General features: G+C 42.2%; 1 protein-coding gene across 2 annotated transcripts in view; it reads right to left on the minus strand.

The window, feature by feature from the left end:
* MED13L (mediator complex subunit 13L) overlaps positions 1–24,051 on the minus strand; it is a 287,857-nt gene that overhangs the window by 13,000 nt on the left and 250,806 nt on the right. For both annotated transcript variants that reach the window (XM_060250117.1, XM_060250116.1), the window contains exons 17-27: positions 21,051–21,997; positions 19,741–19,920; positions 19,087–19,310; positions 17,280–17,472; positions 13,068–13,518; positions 12,177–12,396; positions 8,592–8,780; positions 6,997–7,220; positions 5,418–5,560; positions 2,507–2,665; positions 1,140–1,316 (exon numbers count right to left, since the gene is read on the minus strand). In XM_060250117.1, the coding sequence (XP_060106100.1) occupies positions 1,140–1,316; positions 2,507–2,665; positions 5,418–5,560; positions 6,997–7,220; positions 8,592–8,780; positions 12,177–12,396; positions 13,068–13,518; positions 17,280–17,472; positions 19,087–19,310; positions 19,741–19,920; positions 21,051–21,997 (3,107 nt within the window). The remainder of the gene's footprint in view (positions 1–1,139; positions 1,317–2,506; positions 2,666–5,417; positions 5,561–6,996; positions 7,221–8,591; positions 8,781–12,176; positions 12,397–13,067; positions 13,519–17,279; positions 17,473–19,086; positions 19,311–19,740; positions 19,921–21,050; positions 21,998–24,051) is intronic.

Consider the following 24,051-nt stretch of genomic DNA (forward strand, 5'->3'; position numbering starts at 1 on the left):
AAGGAGAGATTTCGCCTTATCACAAACCCTCAACATGTGATTCCTCCCTTCCTAATTTTGTCTCTTTAATCAATGGGCCATCCCCACAACTGGGAAGTCTTTTCTCCTCAGCAATCAAGGATCAGCAGTGGATCGTTAAGCTCTCACATTCCTAGCCACATTCTAACAGAAACATTAACAGTTCCGGTTTACACCCAGAAAACCATTGCCGCAAATAGATGCAAATATGACAACATATTTGTGTTTTCCTGGGAGCCCCATTTCAACATTTCCCAACATATTGTTTTACTCCCATCTAATTTCTTCACTACATTGTTCCAAGGGGCAGTGATATCATCCTGCCTCAGGACACATTTTTCTCTATAAAGCATTCAAAGCTTAGTCTGTATGTGTTGCCTTGGATCCAAACAGCACACCCAAGATGCTGGTCATCTTGCCCTCCTCCTGGAACCTGAAGCCTCTTCTGGAAAGGTAGCTGTAATTCCCCCAATCCCTCCTATAATCCCTCTCACCCCTGTCTTCTCTGAAACTGGTGTGTTTGTCTGTGTGCATTATCCTCTGTGTGCATTATTTTATTATTTTCTAATAATAAAATAATGCAACCTCCCTTGTTTAAGCAACAGTCTGGTTAATTTTGAGAGTTCCCTAAGGAAAAATCCTGGCATACAATTTGTGTAAAGATTTCATTGTTACAGCCTCTCGCTTGCCTAAGGTCTCCTTAAGAGCTAATGTCCCCCAAATATTAGGAGACCCCAATTCCAGCAACACTACCTGAGTAGGACAATGCCAGCTATGGAAAATAAAGCCACTGATAAACCCACAAAAGTATTTGCTTGAAGCTTTTTTGTTCTTTTTTTTAAAAGAAGAGCAGAAAATTATACTTTTAGAATCTCTGCAATTTTTTTCAAATCCACTAAGGACTTGTAGCCTGTAGATATTGGTCAGTTTGGGCTTTCTAAATGAGTGCCACAAGAGCACTGAGGCTAAATAACCTGTTCAAGGAAAGCTCAATAATCTTCCATTTCTCCATGAAAGACAGGAAGGTTCAATCTAGCCAGCAGGGCTTTCAAGAGAGTGTTAGGGCAGAAGCCTTGTGACACATTCCAAATGGCAATTAGCCCCACCTCCTTCAGACTTACCATTATTAGGGCTAAATCCATCCTCGTTTGGATAGTTTGCTGGAGCGACCTGGATGGTTGCAGAGGTTGGAAACACCAAGATGTGTGTACAAGAGGCATCCTGCGGTGTGTTCAGCTGGGACGACTGCAAATTCAGGGCAGTGCTACGGCCGAACACAGACCCCATGGTGACAGCATCTTTGAACAACAAGCACAAGACAGCTGTCAAGGTTTGGCTTATGACTGCAAGTGAGTGATTGCACATACATGTATGAACTTAAGAACACTGGCAAAGAACATCAGTCATGAATGTGAATTCAACATATCCCCAGTGATTATGAGATCGGCAGCTACAGCCACAAAGATACACATCTTTAAAGGTGTGCAGGCTGAACATGGCTGTCTGCATCTCTTCACTCAATAGGTGATGCCTGGAAGCAGTTCAGCCAATGGCAGTCTTGCCAAGATCCTCTGTAGCTCAGATGGAGAGCTGTAGCTTTTTCTCTCCCGCTGACAGACACTGGGAGCCTCAAGCAATTCTCTGAAGCACTTATCATTCTAATTTGTCTTTTTACAGCTCTCCCCCCCACAACGACACACACACCCTCCATTCTGTACAGGCCCAGAACACACAAGTGATAAGGCTACTTGTACGCATGCTCCTGAAGAAGGTAGAGGCTCCATACAAAACAGTAACCAAAGAGTCCACAGTTAAATCCATATCATAACCATAAGGTAAGCAAGTATCAGTCTCCATCAAAAGCCCTCTTAAATAGTACTGCTTTGCACCTTTTCTCTAAAGCCTTCCAGAGTAGACCCCCATCTAAACATCCTCTAGGAGCCTGATCTACAGGTGATGGCACCACCATGAAAAACGCCCCGCCTGGGCTGTAAATGCTCAATGGCCATGGGCAGGGAAGCAACCGGAAGAAATTGTGAGCCTGACTGAAGCTGATTCATATAGCCGTCCCAAGGCCAAGAAGACTTTTAATGAGAAGACTAAGTCTCTTATGGAAACACTGTTTAGTAAAATGGCCGGAAGGTTAGCTGTTCTTTCACTGCTCTTTAAACTTTGCCCTTCCTCCATCCACCCCTGATTTGTAAATCTTTCCTTATTCTGACGGATTGAAATGGTGATCAGTGCATTTCAAATTTTCATTAGCGTTTCAGAACAGGAAAAGCCATTCTTTGTCCAATTCCCATACTGTAGATTTTCAAAATACAAAATTTTAAGGTATGGTACTTAAACACTTGCCAGAAAGATATTCCAAGGAGGAAAAATGTATCAGTGTTATATTGAAAATAAATCTAAATGAAAAATATTGAAGAGGAGATGTCTGTGAGGCTGAGTCCACTAAGCACAACGTCAGACAATGGCAAAGAATTACCTGGCATCACCACGAATGACCCTTGGGGCTCCATGGCAACCAAACAGGCACTGAGAATGGAGGGAGAGTCTGCAGATGAGATTCCACACATTCGACACACCTCCTTCAGCTGCTTACTGATTGTCTGCAACGAACATTCCCCAAGCAAGATGCTCCAGTCTGGAAAAGAAAAAGTGAGGTAAAGCGTATCTGGCCCTTTGGGGATTTTTTTTTCATACCCAAGTCAAACTGTAACACACTATGAGCCATCACTTGGGGGGAAAGAATGCTGCAGGGATCGATGGGCCACAACTGTGAAATTTCTGGCAGAAGTAGTTTGAAAGGTGTCTGCTACTGACATCTTCTACAGAAGCTCTTCTTCTTGCTCTACTGCTACCTCCTCTTGCAAGGACATCTCCTCCTACAGTCTTCCTTTCACATCACTGTAACAATATCATCTCTGCATTCATAGGCTTCCTCCCCGCCCCCCATCACTTTGAAGTTCTTAGTCATTTTGGTTAAGGCCCCTTCCACTAACTGCTTATTTTCGGATACACACCTCCTTGCGAGTCTCTGCTCTTTATGCTTTCTTTTTATCAACCTTCCTGTCCTTTTTGATCCCTTTTATTTCAACTTTTGGCCAGCCACCAGATTTTACTACATCACTGCCATTTTGTACTAGGCATTGCTCTTTGTTCTCCTTTGTGCTTTTAGGAGCTGTCAATGAGGCTGCTGTTAGGAGCTGCTACTAAACCCACTATCAATTTGAAAAGCCACATTGTCAAGTTACTGTGGTCATCCTTTCCATTTAATATTCCAGTTTATGCTTGTCCCAACTACAGGAAAGATCAGCGGCAGTAGTTCTCTTCCTGGGCAATCCTGTCAAAATCTGCAAAACCACAATGCATTTCTATACCAAACCATGCTTTATGTAAGCACAAATGCATCCAGCCCTGCACAATGGGAATACAACACAGCAGCCAGCTCACTACAGTGTCATTACCAAAACTGGAGTAGATGAAACTGCCTGGCCTTCAGCTGCTTATCTTGTGAGGTATACCCAGGGTGTGCGGTGATCTCCCAGAAAGGGAGCAGCTACCTGTCATCTTAATGATTCACCTGTTATTACAACTTGGCACTTCTCTGATTTGTAAGTGACCCAAAACAAAACAGTTTGCATCTGGTTAACAAGCTTCTAGATGGAGTTCTTGAAGCATCAATTGCAAGGCAACACAATTTCCACATATTCAAAACTGGCAAGATGATGGAGCTATACAACCAAAAGGAAGGTTCTGAATGGGGATGCTCAAGATGGCAATGTGCAAGTAACATGGGATTTTCTTCTAATCTAACCAAGGTGACCAAGCGGCCAGAAAATGGGCACTACTTCCAAAAAATGGTAGCAAGAAATCTTATACAAAGGAAAGGAGTTACTGAGGAAACCCTTGTTTTCAATCTGTTCCTTATTTTTATTCCTTCTCCAGTGTCTGGCATTGTAAGCAAGAGAGGTAACTGTTCTCTCCTCTGATCATTTTAAAAGAGTTGTTCTATTATATATCGCCATATGGAAATTTGGAATTTATGTTGCCTTGAGCAGATGCTATTCAATTTTTAAAAAGTTTATATTTCAGTTTTTAAGTTATATCATTAGCTTTGCCATTGGTATTGTAGGACAACCATCACATGCTGTTTCAGATGACTACTCTCCAGCCCAGAACACCTGCTCCATGTTGCACCTCAGAAGGTGAAATTATCACCATGAAAGGAGAATGGGGAACTGTAAAAAGTCACCACATTACTTGAAATACAAAGGGGTTGAACAGATAACAACAAGCAGAATGAAATTATATAACTAAGGTACAGGACTGGAACTGTGATAGGACCTAATCTGCCTGACTGTTAAGAAAAACTGTAGATCAAAAAAGGATTTAGTTAAATACAAACAGGGAAATCATGTGCACTCACATGGGTAACTTCATCCTCCCCCTGTACCTTCTTCCCCACACTATTTCCTCTTTCTCTTATAACCTTTTTGTTGGTTTTACTAACACTGGCTGCTTGCGGAACTTTCGTATTTTGTTGCCACAGGACACAGGCAAAAATTCAGAGCTCAAAATACAGTGATTTGGGGGTTTCTTTGGGTGTTGCTATAAAGCAAAAGCTACATGTATATCGTATAGATTTGCTGCTTGCCTTCACACTCCTGGATAAATATGGAGTGTAAACACACAGAACATTAACTGGAGAGGAACCTTTATGCATGCTGTCACTCCAAGCAAGGGCCAAGGCCTGTTTTAAATTATATCTTAGGCCCAATGGTGTCATGACCCAAAGGAGTGGAGGATGGAAACAGAAGTTGTCTGCCTCTGGTCTAGACTTGCTAACAAGTCTATGCTGCTTAATGAAAACACGGTGTGCTTTAGTCATCATGTGACTCCTAATTCACCTAGCATACCTGTAATCACCATACAGTGATATACACTATAGAATAATGCAAAACATTAGAACCCAAGTGCTAACTGAGCAGTTCTGCCATTAAATTCACTGTTTATGGATGGTGGGAAAGCCCTGGGTTTTTTTGGAGATTTTTGAGGAAGGACTGAACTGGCACAGAGTGCTCCAGAGTCAGCTGTGTGACAACTGGTCAGTATGATTCTTTTCCCAGCAACAAAATTCACAGTGTAGCATTTTTGACAATGTGCAGCCCCTTGTTTTAAGAGGCACTACTAGTATTTGGGGCTCTCTTATGATTGACCTTAAAGGGTAAAGTTTTCTTTTATTTTTTTTAATTTCCTGAGAAGTCCACTTTCATCTAGGGTTGCAATTTCCAAAGCAATATAACTATAACCATTCAGATCCTAACATACATGCAAGCCAGTGCTTATCATGATGCTCAGCAGACTACGTAGGAAACAAAAGATAATTTAACAACCTTTCAACTCCCCATGGCCAAGTCGCCCAAGGCGTCCAATTACAACTCTCCAGGGTAGTGATGTCATCTGGACAATTCCAATGCACCATTCCCACAGCTTCTGTAAACCAATTTTACGGGCGGATACTTTGCATCTTCTTGATCTGTGAAGAAGAGAGCACTTGGGTTCTTTTGTATTTCAGTCAGGTATTTCTGTCATTGCAAATCCTCATCCCTGATGATCAGACACTTAAATCATCTTTTCAATATCACATGATCAAACAACTCTTTCTGTAATTATTTTATTCAGCTCAACTGTGAAGTCACAAGCTAGCCTTAGGCAAGCCACTGTCACCAAGCTTTGCATCCACAATAAGGGAACACAGGGCTGTTGCAAGAATGTATTGCCTTAATGTGTGTGAAGCACTTCCAAAAAGCCCTACAGAAATTATCCATAACTTTATAGCATTAAAACCAGTTACTGCAACATGTTACACATGGAGCTGTCCATGAAAAAAATCTGGAAATTTCAGTTGGTTCAAAACATACTGGCCAGATTATTCAATCATATAAGCTATACATCTCACAAATACTAAAAACTCTTCGCTGGCTCCAATGTGATTCCAAAAATAATTCAAAGTGCTGCTTTTGACCTATAACACCTGCATCTGCATGCTCATGGATGAACACGCTCGGACTCCATTGCATTTCCTGCTCCAGAAGCCCTCTGCTTTCAGAGGTGTGAGAAGCAACTGGAGACAACCTCCTCAGTGATGTCTGTGGAGTATTCTCCTCAGGGACAGTCAGCTACTTAAAGGCCAGGTGAATATAATTTAATTCTCCAAAGTTCTGAAGATGTTTTCTGATTTTATCATTGGTAGCTTTCCTGTTTTATCATGGAAGCAATTTTTGTTTTGAGATTTTTTTTTACATTTTTGTTTCACTCTCAGCCTTGAAAGCACAGGCTGAAAGGGAGCTATTATCCACGGGATCAGGACTAAAGCCAATCTATTTTTAATGTACATTTTTGCTTCCTAACATTCTTTAGATGCCCCCCATCCAACATTTATTTATGTTATTCCCAGGGCTTTTTTGTAGCAGGAACTCCTTTGCATATTAGGCCGCACATCCTTGATGTAGCCAATCCTCCAAGAGCTTACAGTGCTCTGAGTACAGAGCCTACTGCAAGCTCCAGGAGGATTGGCTACATCAGGGGGCGTGGCCTAATATTCAAAAGAGTTCCTGCTACAAAAAAGCCCTGGTTATTCTTAAAACATCCTCAGTCCCATTTATAAGAACCAGGATGCAGAAACAGTTGAATAGATTCACATAGATGGTTATTACACATGCTGGACAAGAACTCTGTACTTGTTTCTCACATGCAATGTACATGAGGCTTATCCCACTTTCTTTTCACCAACAACCTTGATAGGTATGTTAAGACAGTGCAAGGAGACCAAGGCCATCCAGAGAGCCTCATATTGAAGGGGAATTCAAGTTCAGATCTCCCCAATCCAACACTCTAACCAATATGTACCAGCTCTTTTATGCATGCCATCAAGGCAAAATAAAAAAATATAAATCTGTTTTTGCATCCTACCTGTTTGGCAAATCAATATTGACAATGCATGTTTCCAACAGCTCCCCATGTAGGTCAGTGCAGGAGGCCAGAAGCCAGCGCTGGTCATGGGACAAACAATATCCAACAAACAGCACATTGTACTTTTGACTGGCTTCTCCAAAGGTTTCCCCAAGCTCTGTCTGTTTGTCTTTGATGGGTGCCAGGATAAATGGAGGAGAGTACAGCTGGATAGGACTAGGCCGCTATAAGAACAGGACATTATATAAAGGTATTATTTTAAAGAAACATGATGTAGATTAGCATTAACTATCAAGAAAATCAAGCACAGCAGCTATCAACTTGTGGAAAGTACTCTGTGTGGCGCCCAGTGCAAATACTGGACTGCTCCACTACCTGCCAAGAGGTTGGGACTGGTGAGCTTCCAATGTGGAATTACATTGGTGTTCTGATGTCTGAGTTCAACAAGCCAAGCCAGTCCATGCACAAGCTCTGAGATGTTATATGAGCACATTTAAAGAGAAGGCTACAAGCTTGTTGTTTGCACCAGCCCTCAAGCAAACTCGCAGAAGAAATAAAAAGTCAAATGTCAAGAAAATTAAAGACGATTCTTGGTCTAAAATATCAATATGGCTGAAGTCACAGCAAAATTAGTCATAGACCTTCCAGTGGCGGCTTCAGCCAAATGCATATAATGGATGCAAAGACAGACATGGGAAAATTAAGCATGTCACCTTGCAGGTGGATTTTCCCAGACCATACGCTAAATAGCAACAGTAGGAACCATAGTGGACCACAAAATTAAGCATTAAATCCCCACTTTCAGAGTGGACACATAACCCTGAAGCAATGCAGTGCCAGTTCAAGCGTTTAATTTGCAAGAAAATGAACTCGAAGAAATCAAAGGAATGCTCCATCTGTGAGGAAGATACACAGTAGGCAAAGATAACAGATGGTTTCATTGCCAGCTCAGAATGAGACCAATGCAGCATCTTCTGGACTCAGCGGTTTGATTGGGACCCACTGGACAGAATAAATCTGGATTCCCCAAAGATCCACTGACTGTGCAACTGATTAACTACCAGCTGTATAGAGGGCTCTTCCAGCAGAAACACTTTTCAGGTCTCTTTTGAAAGGATTATATGTTTCAGCAGTAGCTTTACACCAGCAAAATTGGTGTTTAAGTCAATAAAAACTCCAATTTAGAGTAATTAAGGTTGATGAGGGGAATAAGTAACCTCATCTGTGTGTTTGCCTCAGCCCAAGAGAGAACCATTGAAATATTTACTAAACAGATGAAAAGGAAGCATATTATCCCTCAACTGAGACTTCTGGAATTCAGAGAGAAAATGTGTCTCGCAATCCTCTGCAAATGCAGTTGCACAATTAACTTATTTTGTACACAGAAGCAAGTTTAATAGCCCTTACGACCGCTGCTGCTAAAAATTCTCAAGCACCACATGGAAGCATGCGCTGCGCGGATCACTTGCTCTGTCCTTTATGTCTGCTCCTCATGATAAATTGAGAAGAAAGAAATTCAGACACCTGCTATTTTGACTTTCGGGGGGGGGGGCGGTTTGAAAATCCTCCTGCACCTCTTGGGTTAAAGTACTCACCTCGGGGTTCTTGAGGGTCATCTCAATGCTGGCAGCTGGCCCAAAGCCGGTCAGAGACTTAATGTGAATCTGTGTGGGTAGCGGCCGCCTGCACTGGCAGTACACTGAAAATGCCAGAGACTTCAAGTGCTGAATATAAAAGACCTGCTCATCCTTCATGGTCTGCAGCATGTATTGGCAAGGCACAATCTGGAGTGTGATAGACATACAGGTCAAGATTAAAAGGCCATTCTGCTTAACTGAGGACCTCTTTGCGCTTTAAGTGTGTTAAGTGCATGCACCCAACCATTTTACAAGGCTACAAAAATGCAGGAACACAAACACCTACTTTTTGGAAAGATATGTTCATCAGACAGCTACTCCATGAACAAAATCTGTGGCAAAACCATGGCTTTGTGTGTTTGTGTGTGTGAAGCAGCCCTTAAATTGCTCCATCCAACAAGCAAGTAGGGGGACACCTTTATTACTGATTGTAGTGATCAGGAGTTCATCTAACTCTGAACATGGCCTCAAGAATGCAGATAAAAGCATACACAAAATGGCATCACATTCAGTTAAGGAACACCCAGGTCTGCAAAAAAAAAAATCTTTAAAAAAATGAGGGCAAATTTAATTGTTAAAGACTTAACCCCTCCCCAAGTTAAAGAGGGGAAATGACATACTGCAATTATACAATGCAAGATCTCAGCCACCATCATTGCTAGAACAAGAAAGCAAAGGGAGGGAAAGTCACCAGGATGGGGAGAATAAGGTGGCAAGCAAAAGTGGCCACTGATACCAGTGAGCAAATGAAGGAAAGGGCCAAAGAAGCTGGTCGCAGCTGGGAGGAGGCAGTATCCCCACCCCCCATCAGCTGACTATAGTCAGGGGAAAGATAAGAGCAGACTGGTAGTCCCCCGGACTGGTAGCCCCTGGACCCAAAGACATCTGGTTAGCTGCCACCAGGACCAGGGACTTTTCAGCTCTGGCAACTATCTGCTCCCTTTCTGTTCTGAACATCCTCCCTTTCCCCTTGGCTAATGCCACCCAGATGATATGAGGAAAACTGAACCTGAAAGCCCTGAGCTTTCAGCTTCAAGCCTTTACTGATTAGCTAGCCAGAGGCAACCATGGTACTCAGAGCAAAAGCATCCAGCACCGTGTACACCAAGGGTGTCAAATGACCAGCCTGCGGGTCAGAACCAGCCCAGCCAAGGCTTTAATCAAGCCTCCCAGGCTCTTTTCTCCTCCCTCCCCCTCCTGTCCTTAACCTTTGAAACTCCCAGGCTGCCCAAGTTCCCTGCTCTTTTTGCCTTGTCTGGCTGCAGCATGAAACAAAGCTGCAAAGAAAATGCAGAGTGGATTTTCCCCAGATAGATAGGGCCGAGACTTTAATGGAAAATCCACTCCACGTTTTCCTTGCAACTTTGTCTGTGCTGTTTCAGTGTTCTTACAGCCCAGCTGAAGTTCAGGCTTCCTGAAGTTGTGTCCTTGCAAATAAATAAAGGGTTGATGCTTTGAGCCAGCTTGTTGCTGCTCAGGGGACTTGGGAACTGGTGCCCAATGAGTACTCTAACTTGGAATCCACAGCCAAAGGGGGTTAATTACACTGGAAAGCCATTGCCAATCTGAATAGACTGGGTGGGGGGTAAAGAAGCTTGCAATGCGAGTTTTCTTAAAGGAGGCATCCTTGGACCCAATGGTCCTGGCCAACTACCACCCAAGTATCGAACCTTCCATTCCTGGGTAAGGTAGTTGAGAGAGCAGTGACCAAACAACTGCAGGCTTTCCTGGAGGACACCTCTATCCTAATCCTTTCCAGTTGTGATTTCAGCGTGGTCATGGGACTGAGACAGTTTTGGTCGCCCTTACAGACGACCTCCAGAGCCAGCCAGACTGCTATTACTTTTGGATCTTACAGTAGCATTCAACACTGTCGATCACAACCTCTTGACCCACCATCTTGCTGATGTGGGAATCCAGTGAACTGGATTCAGCAGCTGGTTCACTACCTTTCTTCTCACGACTTAGCTACAGTGATCCATGCAACGGTCACTTCCAGATTAGACTACTGTAACTTGCTCTTCGTGAGCCTTCCCTTGCGTCTGATCTGGAAGTTACACCTGCTGCTGATAACACCTGCACAGGCTCATATCCGGTTGGTCCTCTGTGGACTGCTAGTGAAATTCCAAATCAGGTTCAAGGTTTTGATCGTAGCCTTTAAGGCCCTGAATGGCCAGGGACGAACATACCTGTGGGACCGCCTCATCCCATATGTCCCCCAAAGGGCTTTAAGATCAGTTGATCAATGTCGACTGGTAGTCCCCGGACCCAAAGACATCTGGTTAGCTGCCACCAGGACCAGGGTCTTTTCAGCTCTGGCACCTATCTGGTGGAATGAGCTCCCCATGGAGATCAGGGCCTTGCGGGATCTCTTGTAGTTCCACAAGGCCTGCAAGATGGAGCTCTTAAACCTTGTAGGGGACCAGACACCTGGGTGATTTGATCTGCCCCTCCTGCTGTATGCTACATGCTGTTATGTTGGCCCAGACTGCTCTTACATTGCTATCATGTTTAGTGCCTGAAATTTTATTATTATTAGTAGGCTTGAACAGACCTAAGGAATCTAGCCATCTGGTTTTACTGCTGTCATATTGTAGGTTATAAATTCTTTTATTGATGAATTTTATGGTTTAATGAAGTTGATGTTTATGTTCTTATGCTGTTACCTGCCCTGAGCCTGCCTTGGCAGGATGGGTGGGATATAAATCCCAAAATTAAATTACATTAAATTTAAGGTAGCCTGTCTTACCAGGATTAGCCAACCTTTTCTGCAGGCTATGGCTCCTGGCCATGCCACAGAGGACAGAAATATGGTCAACTCTTCCAGTGCAGTTACATTCACAGACCAAACTGGAATGGTTCTACATGAGCATTAATGTGAGAGTCTTTCAAGAAGATTTGATTTGGTATTAATTCAGGGATATATACATTTGTGTATGTTAAGTGCTGTCATGTCGCTTCTGACTTATGGTGACCCTATGAATTAATGACCTCCAAAGTATCCTATTGTTAACATTCTGGCTCAGGTCTTGCAAGCTGAGGACCGTGGCTTCCTTTACTGAGTCAATCCATCTCATACTGGGTCTTTCTCTTTTCGCCACCTTCAATTTTTCCTAGCATTATTGTCTTTTCTCATAATGTGACCAAAGTACAATAGGGATATGTTCTGTACCGTGTTATAAAAATTTAACTGCAATACCACAATAAACATATGGAAACACACAGCTCTTAAAATGTCTGCATGTATTGTGCTGCGGAAGAATTTTGTGAGAGAACATGCTATACTCAGTATGTCTTGTTACTTTTTATTGAAAGACCTGTCTGCTGCCTTGACTCCTATTGGCAAAACACCCTGAGTTTGAAAGCCAAGATATGGGTGCATGGATATAAACATAATGTATTAAGAGCTAGCAGAACCATTCCTGAGCTCTTAACCACACACATGCTACTGGCCTATGGGAAAGTGCAGACACCTCTCCTAGCCACATAAAGCTGCTACAGTTCCTCTTTTATGTTCCTGTGAAACACTAGGGGGAAAATTACCTGGAGAATGAAAGAATTCCTCATCTTCTCAGGCAAGTTGTCCAGCATCTCTGTGTAACATCTCATCAGGCTCAAGAGCCAGAAGTTGGCAGAGGCAGATTCCTCATCTGCAGTGTAGGTAAAGGGATCCACCATATAGATGACAACAGCAGGAGGGTAGGCATGGCTATCTGCTGACTCTGGCTCCGTAGGAATGCCTATCCTCTCCCTCTCTGTAGAGCTAGAAAAGGGGAAGGCCATTAGGTGATAGTTTAAAGTTTCTTTTTTAAGACATGAAAACGGTGCCTAGAAGACTGGTACAATAATGCAGAATGGAAAAAGGGCTAAAGAAGCCAAAGAAAGAAAATGAATTGAATGCAGTCAGTAAAAATAAATTACAGAAATGTGCCAGCTTAGAGATACATGTTCTCTTGCCCTGCTGTCAAGCTTAAGCATGAGCTGTCAAATACTCAAACTGCAGGCTGCAACTGAACACTTAAGGCTTGATTCAGACATTGTCAAACCACAATTTCCACTAACCTCTGTTAGAACCCAAACACAGTGTGAGGTTCCAGCCATACAGGCAAATCATAGTTTACAGCTGCTTGCCTGATTCTGACTTAATATCAGTACAAGCCCTCACCCAATCATATTTAAAATGCGGACATTAAAATCCATAACATTAGGCCTCGGATTCAGTGGGAGCTCACAGGAGCCCAGCTCCTGGACCTTTCTGAGAGTTCCACCTCCTCCTTCTGAGTTCCACCTCCTTGTCCACTGAATAGTATTGCAGCTGCATAACAATCCCTGGATGAGCTCCACCATCTATTTTTCTACAAACAACCCCTGCATAACATCAAAAGGTTCCCCAGCTAAAACCCACTGTAATGATGAGTACTCCACTCAACTTACCTTTCCTGCCCTTCTTGTTGCTGCTGAGATGGGTTATGTCCTGTCTCTGTGTCTCCTCCTGAGACTGTGCTTCCTTGGGGTCTCTCTGTAGAATTTGCCCCAGGGACTGAGTTTTGACCTGGAGGCAGGCCACTACTGAACCCTGAAGAGGAGGTAGTGCTTGTCTGGTTAATACTGGGTACGGTGGAGGATGCTGACAGCTGTGGCACTGTGGATCCAGAGGCTGAACTGCTACCTGCTGGGAGGTTTGTGGCTCCACCACCATTGGGTGTGGAAGTGAAGGTATTGACAGTTGGGGGAGCGCCAGGTGCAGAAAGACAGGAAGAATTGGGGGGGATTGATGCTGTATTCCCAGATATAATTTGTTCCTGGCTTGAGGGTGGCGGTGCAGTCTGGTGTTTTGGTGGTGTCAGCAGGCTGCTATCAAGTTGCAAAGTGGCTAAGTAAGGTGCTGAAAGAGCATAAAAATATGAAGACAGGTCAGAGACTGTGACTGGGATTCAATGCAATCCGAAAGAGAAAGCACTACACTGATTAGGGTTTCAAAATAGCAGCCACATGGAATTTTTCCATAATAAATACTTTGATGGACCAGGAGTTAAATGCCTTTGCAGAGTTTCTGCAGTATGACAAGTGGGAGGAAAGGAAACAAATATGACTTGTTATTGCTGGTGAGAGCAGGGGAAGCAAGCGATCTGTAGCTGGACATGACATTCAGTTTTGCTAAATGTTCCGAGACTTGGCTCAAAAGTTTACCTTATTAGAAGATTTCACTTCTCAGGGATGTTCTTAGACTCTCATACAAAGCCAGCTGCCATGGAGCAGAACATCATAGCTCATCCAGTAACTAGAGGTGCTAGAACCCCAATGTCTCTTTCTACTAAGAAAGCCAGAAGCATTGAGAAGGTGATGGCAATCTGCCCCCACATACTGGCACCCCCACCCTTCCAGCCAAGTAGAATTTGCAGTTGTTTCTGGCAATTTTGGAGCCATTGATCTGATCCTTAGCAGGCTGCATCTGATATGCCTAGCTCTTTCTCCCTAACCCACTAGGTTCAGGCTTATCTGCTGGTCTAAGAAACCTGAAAGGTTAGTATGCAATTAAAGGGCCAAACATTAAAAACAAACTGTAAAATAAATCATAAACCAACATACATGTATTTATTGTAACTCTTGGCACATAGCTCTGACCTTACACCTATCTTGATCAATTCTGGACCATGTGGCATACAATAAGACACTGGATGCAATATGTATGCCATTGATTAAGACATAAGGCTGTATAATAAGAGACCTCAAGAGTATCTTTAAGCCTTTGTCACTTCATTAAATTTCCTTGTGGTCCAGCATTGTTCTATTGTTTTATTCTATTCTGTAGTATGAGCCAATATGTGTACTTACCTTTCTGACCTCTGAAGAAGACCAGTCTAGGTCAAAACGCATCAGGTCAAGTTGAGTGGGTTCCCATTGTGGTTTTATGATTGTACATAGGATAGAAGCTTATGATGGGCCCTTAGATGGTTTTAGCTTTCTACAATAAATACATGTTTGTTGGTTTATGATTTATTTTACAGTTTGTTTTTAATGTTTGGCCCTTTAATTGCATATTAACCTTTCAGGTTTCTTACTCTAGTTTTTGGGTTAAGTTTTTTCCCCTTCTTTGTTTTCCCTTTATCTGCAGGTCTGTCATCTGGGGGTGGGGGGTGGGGAGGACATGGTAGCCTGCCAGACCTCACATTGCCTACACTTGCTCCAACTTTAAGCGGAAAAGGAAGCACTTCTTCACCCAAAGGTTGATTAACATACGGAATTCACTGCCCCAGGAGATGGCGGCAGCTACAAGCATAGCCAGCTTCAAGAGGGGTTTGGATAAAAATATGGAGCAGAGGTCCATTAGTGGCTATTAGCCACAGCATATGATTGGAACTGTCTGGGCAGTGATGCTCTATATTCTTGGTACTTGGGGGGGGGGGGGGAGTGGAAGGGCTTCTAGCCCCACTTGTGAACCTCCTTTTTTTTGGCCACTGTGTGACACAGTGTTGGACTGGATGGGCCATTGGCCTAATCCAACATGGTTTCTCTTATGTTATGTTCTTATGTTAACTTAAAAGAATACACACAAACATACTCAGATTGACAAGACATAGTAAAAGGATCAATTAGGTAAAGAAACACTGCCTTTTTCCTTCTTTAGAGAGACAGCAGTTGTGAGTTCCTGAATTAAACAGGGCTGTTTCCACTTGCAACAATGTCAGACACACCTATCCCAACTTAACTGCACAGCTAATCCTTACTATTACTGTATTCTATTCCATAGAGAAAACATTATTAGAACATTTGTACTCTTTTACAATCTCCCAGTGCCCAGATGAGTCAAATCTTAAAAGCTGAATGTTAAGTTTTCATCAGGAACAATTTGGCCAGTAATCCTGTTATTCCTGAACTGGAGGATTCTCCACTGCCATATTTCTTCTGATATAAACTGCAATAGCACCCCATGGTAAGGAAACTCTTCTGACAGAGTACCAAACAGGCTTTACACAGAGATGCATCCCGAAATCACTTCTGAAATACAGCATCAGAAAACTGGTGCTGAACTCAGAGCAGGTGTTACCCCCCCATCCTTTTTCTTTGTAATGCCCCGATTAGAAAAGGAACAACTGGGAGTAAAATCTGATCTAAAACCTTTTTAAACTCAAGTGGGCTCCCCAGCCATATGATTTACTCTTCTTCCATACTAACTAGACTGACAGTAATGTGTTCTGAGGTCCAAATCACACATTACAAGAAGACTCAAGGGTGCTGTTGATCTGTGTTTCCCTGACTCGCATGCCTCTCCAAATAATGTGTAACTGAAAAAGCACTTGCTACAACATCATACTAATGCTTCTTTGCCCCCAATGACATCATGCCATGCTTTTTTCCCAGCTAAAAATATCAAGGAGAAACAAGGAAAAAGTATGGGTTGGCAACAGCCACATACCTTCTCATAGCATATAGTTTGGACCTAAGGGGGTATTAGAGTACCCCCTTACCAGAGCTTCTAAATTACCCAAAGGCAAGATCAAGAAACTGTTGCATAAACACCAAGATATATTTTAGATCAATTGCTACAATTGTAAGCAAACAAAAATTAGCACTCATTACATTGCTCTAGCGTGAGTGTTAAGATGGTGGTGTCAAAAATTACAAGTGTCTGGCGTTATAAGACTGTCCAAGGCACTACAGGAAACTTACAGTACTGGAAGAAAACAAAACAACAACAAAATTGAACGCCAGATCCTTCAAACATACAATATTTATCAAAACTCTGCATGATTTACATAGGAAATGAGCTCTACCAGCTAGCAAGCTTCTCCCTTTGTGGAGGTACAGTTCTTTAATGGAAGATGATGGCCTATAATAGGACACTGATCTGAAACTGCTGATCAATATGCAGATGAAGCACAAGGAAAGCAGTTAACTGAAATCTGATTAACACCATTAGTCAAGTCTCCCAGAACACAGTAAACAGAGCTGTCTGGCAGGAAAGGCCTGCACAGGAACAACAAGCTATAAATGCCAATTTGTTTAAATATACCACCCCAGAACAAAGATTAGCTTAGTTTGGAAATTGTAGCCTTTGGATAGGACTCAAATTTAGCAGCCAAGATACAACTAACTGACACTCAAGAAGTTCATCTCTTTTTTTCTGATCCACCATTCAGAACTGAGTGCTACACAAGAGAACATTCGTTTGGATGAAAGAACAGGAAAGAACTGTAAGAAGCCAAGCTGCATGTGGTACTAAGGCAAATCATTCAAACATTTTAACCTAACCAAGATGGCATTAGAAAGGAACTAAGTAAGTTAATGGAAGACAGATTTATAAGCCATGATAGCCAAAGTCACAAACCTCCATGAACAAGGAAGGCCTATCTCAGGAACAAACAATATCACAGTGCATAGAAGCAAACTGCAGCATGTTGATACAGGACTCTGGATTAGAGGGCCTTCTGCTCTGACTCATTAGGGCTATTCTCATTGTCTAAAGACTTCCTGTCCTCAATTAATCCTATCCAATATATACCCACTTTTCCATGTAGACCTCTGGGAGATACACATCCATGGAAAGAATGAAGAGTGACAACTTTTGAATTAAAAAGATCTGTCACATGATGGAAAACAAGTACAGAAGATCAGTCACCTCTGTCTTCACTCAACTCCGCTTACCTAAGTGGTGACGACAAACTTGAGCATAAAGTTTGAGCCTGGAATGATTGTCACAGTCTTCATTGCCCCAGGGTGGGTTAAACCAGTCGCTCACAAGCTCATCTGTTAGCTTCTGGGCCACCGTCTTTCCCACTCGCATGATCCCATCATGCAGCACTTTACAAATTGGTTTATGCTGGCCAAGCCTACACATCTGAGGACACAAGGGAAAAAATTATTGCAATAGCATAATACCCCCACCCATTACATGCCTATACAAACAAAGAAACTCTAAACAAGGCATCATCTATACACATAAAAATTGGATTTTTCAAGAAGTAAATTGCACAAGCAGAAATCCAACTTTTAGACTGATTCCTTGCTAGCCTTTGTCCCAGTCTCGTGCTCCTTTTTCCTGAAGTCTTTTGCCTGATTTTGCACACGCTGCTGCAGGGCCACGACTTGTCCTGTGTCTCTTTCCCAAGTTCTCTCCTAAGTTCAGGATCCTGAAGCCATGAAGGGAACTTGGAAAAGAGGCAGGACAAGTTGTGGCCCTGCAGGAGCATGAAATCGGGACAAAGATTAGTGAGGAATCAGTCTCATTCTCTTTCAATTAGAGTGTAATTAAGAGAAAGCCTAAAAAGACAGTTTCCTTTCCAAAGATCTGTGTCTTGGACACTAAAATGCAGTTCCACTAACAAAACAGCATTTCCATTGGTACAGCAATTTCCCTTTCCCACTGCAAACTCCCATTCCACCCCCCAACTGTCCCTGGAGGTCCACTGACCCACAGGAGCGGGGGGGGGGGGGTGGCGGCAGATGGAGAAGTTGTCCAGGATGAGACTGCTCACACTACCACCCTAAGTGAAACACAAGAGGCTTTGAGTGCACCCAAACAGCAAACAGATGCAACAGAGCTTTCCACCCTCCACAGTATATACAACTGTGGAAATGCAAGCTGAGGCATGTTCTTTCCTGGCTTAAACAGGACTGCATCCTAGTGGATAACAAAAATATTGCTGCAGTTCAGGACTTTGAAAAAAAACAGGCTTAAGAGTCTATAACAGCAAGCAGGTGAGTAAGAGTGATACAGAGTGACACGGCTGACGTTAAGAAAGCTGACACAAGAATTTACAGATAGTTTTAATGTTAAAAACTTGAAAAATATTAGTTTTGTTTCAGTTGGTTAAATTGGGAATCAACTCTACTTTTGAGTTTTTAAAAGTTTCAATACATACACAAGCAAACTGAAAAACATGCGCCCAACTAAAGATTTATGCAGATTTCAAAATTTAAACAAATTTAGATTTTGAAATTCAAATGAGAAGTTAAATGAATCAGTGTAATCTGAATCATGTGGTGGAAGAGCTTGAAGTGTAAACTGAGCTCTTCTTCACTGATTTTGAAGTCCCAGTGATTTTTGTAATGTCACCAAAACGAAGGTTTCCCCATACTCTGTGCAATGAACAGCATTATACGGCACTGCTGAAAGTAGGCACGGTCAGATTAAATACTAAGATGACGGCAATGAAAACCCACTATTTTAAAACCTCTGTCTATTCTTTCTCTCAAACTGGACTAGCGACAACATTTTAGAAATACTAGCTGCAAGTGATGTACTCTGTTGGGAACACAAACACAAAGCAATTGCTTGCTAGAGCTTCTCCAACAATGAACTTGGAAAGTCCCTTCTGCCATCATTGTCCTTCCTGCTCAATGTTTTAATTGTGTTTTTGTTTGTTTGTTTCTGAGTATATTTTAGCTTGGGTAGCCCTTGTTAGAGCTAAAAGGCAGGGTAGGAAATTTGTAAAGTATATAAAAATAAAACCTCGTATACGGCACTCAAGTCCCTGAAGAAAGTTTTGGCTCCGTCAAGCAAGGCCTCATTTTCTGGACACACCACAATGTAAGCAACGTCTCGATGGCCCCCATATGGGTCCAGCAGTAGCCTCTCCCAGAACGGCAAGGAGAATGGAGAGATTGTCAGGAAATCCTTGTCGTACCCAACCAGCAATGTGGGAATTGGAAGAGGCTCAGGAGACTCCTCTGAACCTGAAGCAAGAAAAGGGTGTTAGAAAACCAATTGTGAAATGCTGATAGCATTCTATGGATGAGGATTTTAAAGATTTTTAACAGAAGTGGGGTTTTTTGCTTGGTATGCAGAATAAAAATCATTAGGAATCTCCAGTGTCTTCTGTTGAGATGCTTCTTTAATCGCAAATGTACCACACTTCCCTCTTACTCAAAACTACGTTTTGGTGCTAGGAAAATGCAGTTCTTCTTGCAGCGTTGAGTGGCATCATATGACCATAACTGGCACAATGAATTATGCCTGTGAACATGATGATGATGACGACGATGATGGACACCATTCCCACATTGGCTACACATCCTGATCTTTTTCCAAATCTAGATGCCCTGCCCTAAAATGTAACAAAGCTGTTCTAAGATGCAAATATTCTTATTGTACAACATATTGTACCATAGGTTCCCCGTCCTGCCATTTTATGGAACTGCTGCCAGGTGAGAGGGCCTTGAACGTGCTGGATGTTCTCCCAGGTCCTGCCAGTCCGCTTCTTCTGGATGGCATCCTGTAGAAAAGGCTGGAGAGACAGGAGCATGCGTACTACATCCTGAGAGGACAACATGCTGATGTCTAGGACTGGAGAGGGAAAAAGAAGCTGGACTTAGATTATGCGTGACATGTATCAGTATGGCTTTGTTCCTTTACACACTTCTTTGTTACACATTCCACTTTTCTTTAAGCTCCGAACTTAATGATGATAACCCATTTCTTTTACAGAACATCCCCAATATGAAATAAATTGCATTTATTCAAATGCTAGTTTTTCCCAGAACACATTACTATTACGGGTTTTTCTAAATCATGCTTTCACAAGATAAAGGTAGTTTATTAAACTTTAACTCATTCAAGACATTAAAGTGAATGAGTTCTGGTATAACAGCAATTAAAACAAAATTGTAGACACAATCTAGAGAGAAGTTCGTTGCAACCAATTCATAGTTAAATTAGTAGAGTTGAAGCTGTAAATTCAAACTACAGCAAAGAAGCTGATAGAGGCCATTTCATTCATTACATTTCTAAAACATGTAACCTTAATACCTAATATATGAATGCGACAAACACACCCTTGCAAACATCTGTATCATCCAACACACTCAGCAGGGAACACACTCAGCAGGGAACAGTGATTGACAAATCTCAGCTGTAGCTTCTGTACCAATTAGCTTTAAATTATTCCTCTAAAGTTTGATATAAGAGCTTCCTGTTCTGTGCCAAAGCTATACATAAGGTGGTTGTACCATGAATCAATGTACACAGCAACGCTTGAAAGAGGGTTGGAAGTTATTTCAAAAACTTGCTTTTAATAGTGCACATAGGGAGCGAAAAAGGAATTGTGAGTAATCCCTTGTGCAAATGATGACAGATCCTGGGAACATACCATGATTGCACATTTCCAGTGATTGTTCACTCCTGCTGAAAAAGACTGGAGGTACAGAAAAAAAAAAACCCTCTACGCCCTTTCCTCCCATATTCCCCAGCAAATGGGTGAAAGTATTAAGACACTGATAAATGACCATTAGAATAATACTAATGAAGAAGCAGACATCATGGTGTTTTTCATTACAAAGCATGCTAATTTATCTATACTCCCCCTCAGCCATACTTGAATTAATTTTGTGCTGCCAACATATGTTTCAGTTAAGTATCTTTAAACTGGCAGGTACAGCAAATACAAACATGTTTTCTGAAAACAAAGAAAACCATACCATTGCTGTGAGGCCAAGAGTGAACTGTAGCACTTCTGACAAGGGCTTCATCCACTTTCCCGCCTGTAGGGTTATCCACATACTGCCTGCCTTGCTCTAGGGCATTGAAACACTCCATCCAGGAGTCATTGCTTTCTGCCTGAACTCTGTCGTAACTCCAGTTTGTGTAAGTGAGCACCTGTCTGCTGCTGGCAGATATGTAGTCCAAGTAGCTAAGTGAGGTGAAAGGCTGGGTGTGCTGATTCTGGAGAAGGAGGAGAAGGCTCATTGGGAGATCGTGAGCCCTTTTGGATCCGTCTCCTAGTTGAGGAATCAAGGTGGTCTGACACATCATCAGCCTCCTCTCTGCAACTTGGCCGATGTCTGAAGTCCTGCCAAAAATATCCAATTCATCCTCAATAAACAACCCAGAGTTGTACCCTAGTTTGCGGTTCATAATTGCACTAAATCCACAAGTGCACCGATACTGGTCCTCGTTAGACGAATCGGGGATATACAGCCCCACATCTGCACCTTTAATATTCATGTTGCAAGCGCAAATGCAGCAGCTGTCAAAGTTGCTATCTTTAAAAATATTCAGCACAGAATCTGAAAGAATGAGTGTGACGTACAAGCTGTGAGCTTCCAAAATTGGTTGGACAGTGGCTGGCTCCACAGAATTGAGAGGCCGGGTCGTGGAGGGTGTAGAGGCTGGTGACCCTTGGTCCGTGCTGTCATATTTTACAGATCCTTGCCCACTGGCAGTGCCCCCACCTCTAGGAGTCCTTGGGGTCCTGGGTGTGCGTGGCGTAGGGACGGAGAAGCGAGGCGTGGCAGGAGAAGGCAGTACTCCTGCTCCACTGTTGCTAGCTGGGGCAGTGCTATTTAACGTCACAGGAGTGCTCATCTGGGGAGTGTTCATCTGAAGATAGTCTTGATCTGCTAGGCTCCCAACACTGGGCACATTGCTGCAAGAAGATAAGCAAAACAAAAAAGCTCAACTGATTGGCTTTATTATTTCTTCACAGAGTATTAGTGTAAAAGCGGAGCAGTCAAAAGTATTCTTAGAAATCCCCAATTAATATAAAGACATTTACACATCAAATAAGATGTTAACCAGGTTGAGCAAGTTTGTATCGACAGTGCAGGGAAGAAGTAGTAAACTTCTAAACCTTGCATTGTGACTGAAATCAAGTCAGTGTCCACATTGCAATATTCTGAAAAAACAACAGAATTCTAAAGAAATCTGCCATGGGATACCTACAAACAGATTTTATTTTATTAGGAATATTAGGATTTAAGGTGCTTAGATTTTTAGATGGGTAAAATGCATTTATTGATTTGCACCTATAGGACTTTAACCTGATTCTCCATACTGAAATACAGAAACTGTTTGTCATGCCTTTTAACTGTTAATTGGTGATACATCTGTTTGTGCCATGGCTGCTTTGGGGGTGGGGGGAAGCACCTGTCACTGCATTTCATATTATTCCATTATCTGTTCAATTTCTGTAGTCAGAACACAGCAGCAACTTTCAGATAGCATGCTCAGATCATATTGTCATGGAATTTCACAGAAAGGGCAATGTGGGTAGAGATCTCCATAATTAGCCCTACTTACATTGCTAATAAAAACACTTTTCTTAAAATGTGCTCCTAACTGCAATCACTCCCTTGATGAAGAAGTGGAAACCTGCAGGGACCCCCCCCCCCCCCACAAAATACCTCCACATTCCTTTTCAGTTAATGTGAAGGTTTAAATATTCATTTTGATCTCCCATTTTACCACCCATTTGAAAAGGAAATGCAGCGAAACCTGATTCTCCAGAATAATTTTCTTGTTATCTCTAACAGACTTGAGTGCCAGCCAGGAGAAGCGAAAAGAACATCCACAGGTTCAGAAAGGAGGCTAAGGCATCGTAAGTGCCTTACAAAAGATGACCTAGAAATCTTGATTAGCAATCACCTCTTGGGCAGAAGCCTGCAGTAACAGTCTGTGTTCTAATTGGATTACATCGGAAATAAAAGATTTTTATCCCAATAAATACCTGCAATTAATAATCAACTCAGGCCTGGGGAAGTAGTTACTATTACAGAAAACTGGGAATTAAATTGCTGCCTAGGCAGTGTCAAGGGCTTCACGATTCTTTTGTGCAATTCCTGTGAGAGCGCTGCAAGATACTTTGGAGCTGGAAAATGACTGATATAAAAGGACTGATATAAAGATACAAGCTGCTTCCTCTCTCTAAAATTAATTCACTGCTACAGGAGAACCCTACACTATATATTAGCTTTTAAAAGGCTTTATACATTTAATAGTTTCAATCCTTGCTGTGCTTCAAGATCAGCCACTGGGGGTTGAGTTTCATGTAAAGAGCTAACTGGGTTGCAATTAATTTTCAGTTAATATACTGGCACCCACTTCAGAGTAGGCAAGATTAGGCACAGCTAGATGACAGATTGTTTTATCAGACGTGGGAAGAGGCACCAAGCTGAATAAGAAAGTTGGGAGAGAAACAGTCCATCAGTCCAACAGTCCTTTTTTTCCTACCAGTTACAATGCTAAAATATTTATTTCAACAAGTCCTTTAATAATACAATAAAACATGCTAAGTTTGTCTAATGTCAACAGTACCAGCTAGTCATACCTTGGTGACTTCTAAGAAGTTATGAAAATAATGTACTTTTAAATAAAACTGTTGTTTTTAAATTACACAATTTGGAGATGAACAGCTGAGTAAACAGCTTCTTCCCCATACTACCAGAGTAATGGTTACTACGTGCATCTCAGCTCCCGGGGAGCCTTGAGTTTATATCATTTGGGGTCGATTCCAAAGGCAGGAGTAGGATACAATCACTATTGGAGCCCAAAAATGATTCCTGTGACACAGACTGAAGCCTTTTCAACAACCTACTTTCATGCAAACCAAGTTAAACACAACTTAAGTGTGACTACAATGTCACAAATAAAAGGATGGGAAAAAAGAGGGCAGGATAAGAGAGGGCAGGAGAAATTAGCCAT

This window comes from Heteronotia binoei, chromosome 11, assembly GCF_032191835.1.
Source record: "Heteronotia binoei isolate CCM8104 ecotype False Entrance Well chromosome 11, APGP_CSIRO_Hbin_v1, whole genome shotgun sequence".
NCBI classification, from domain to species: Eukaryota; Metazoa; Chordata; class Lepidosauria; order Squamata; family Gekkonidae; genus Heteronotia; species Heteronotia binoei.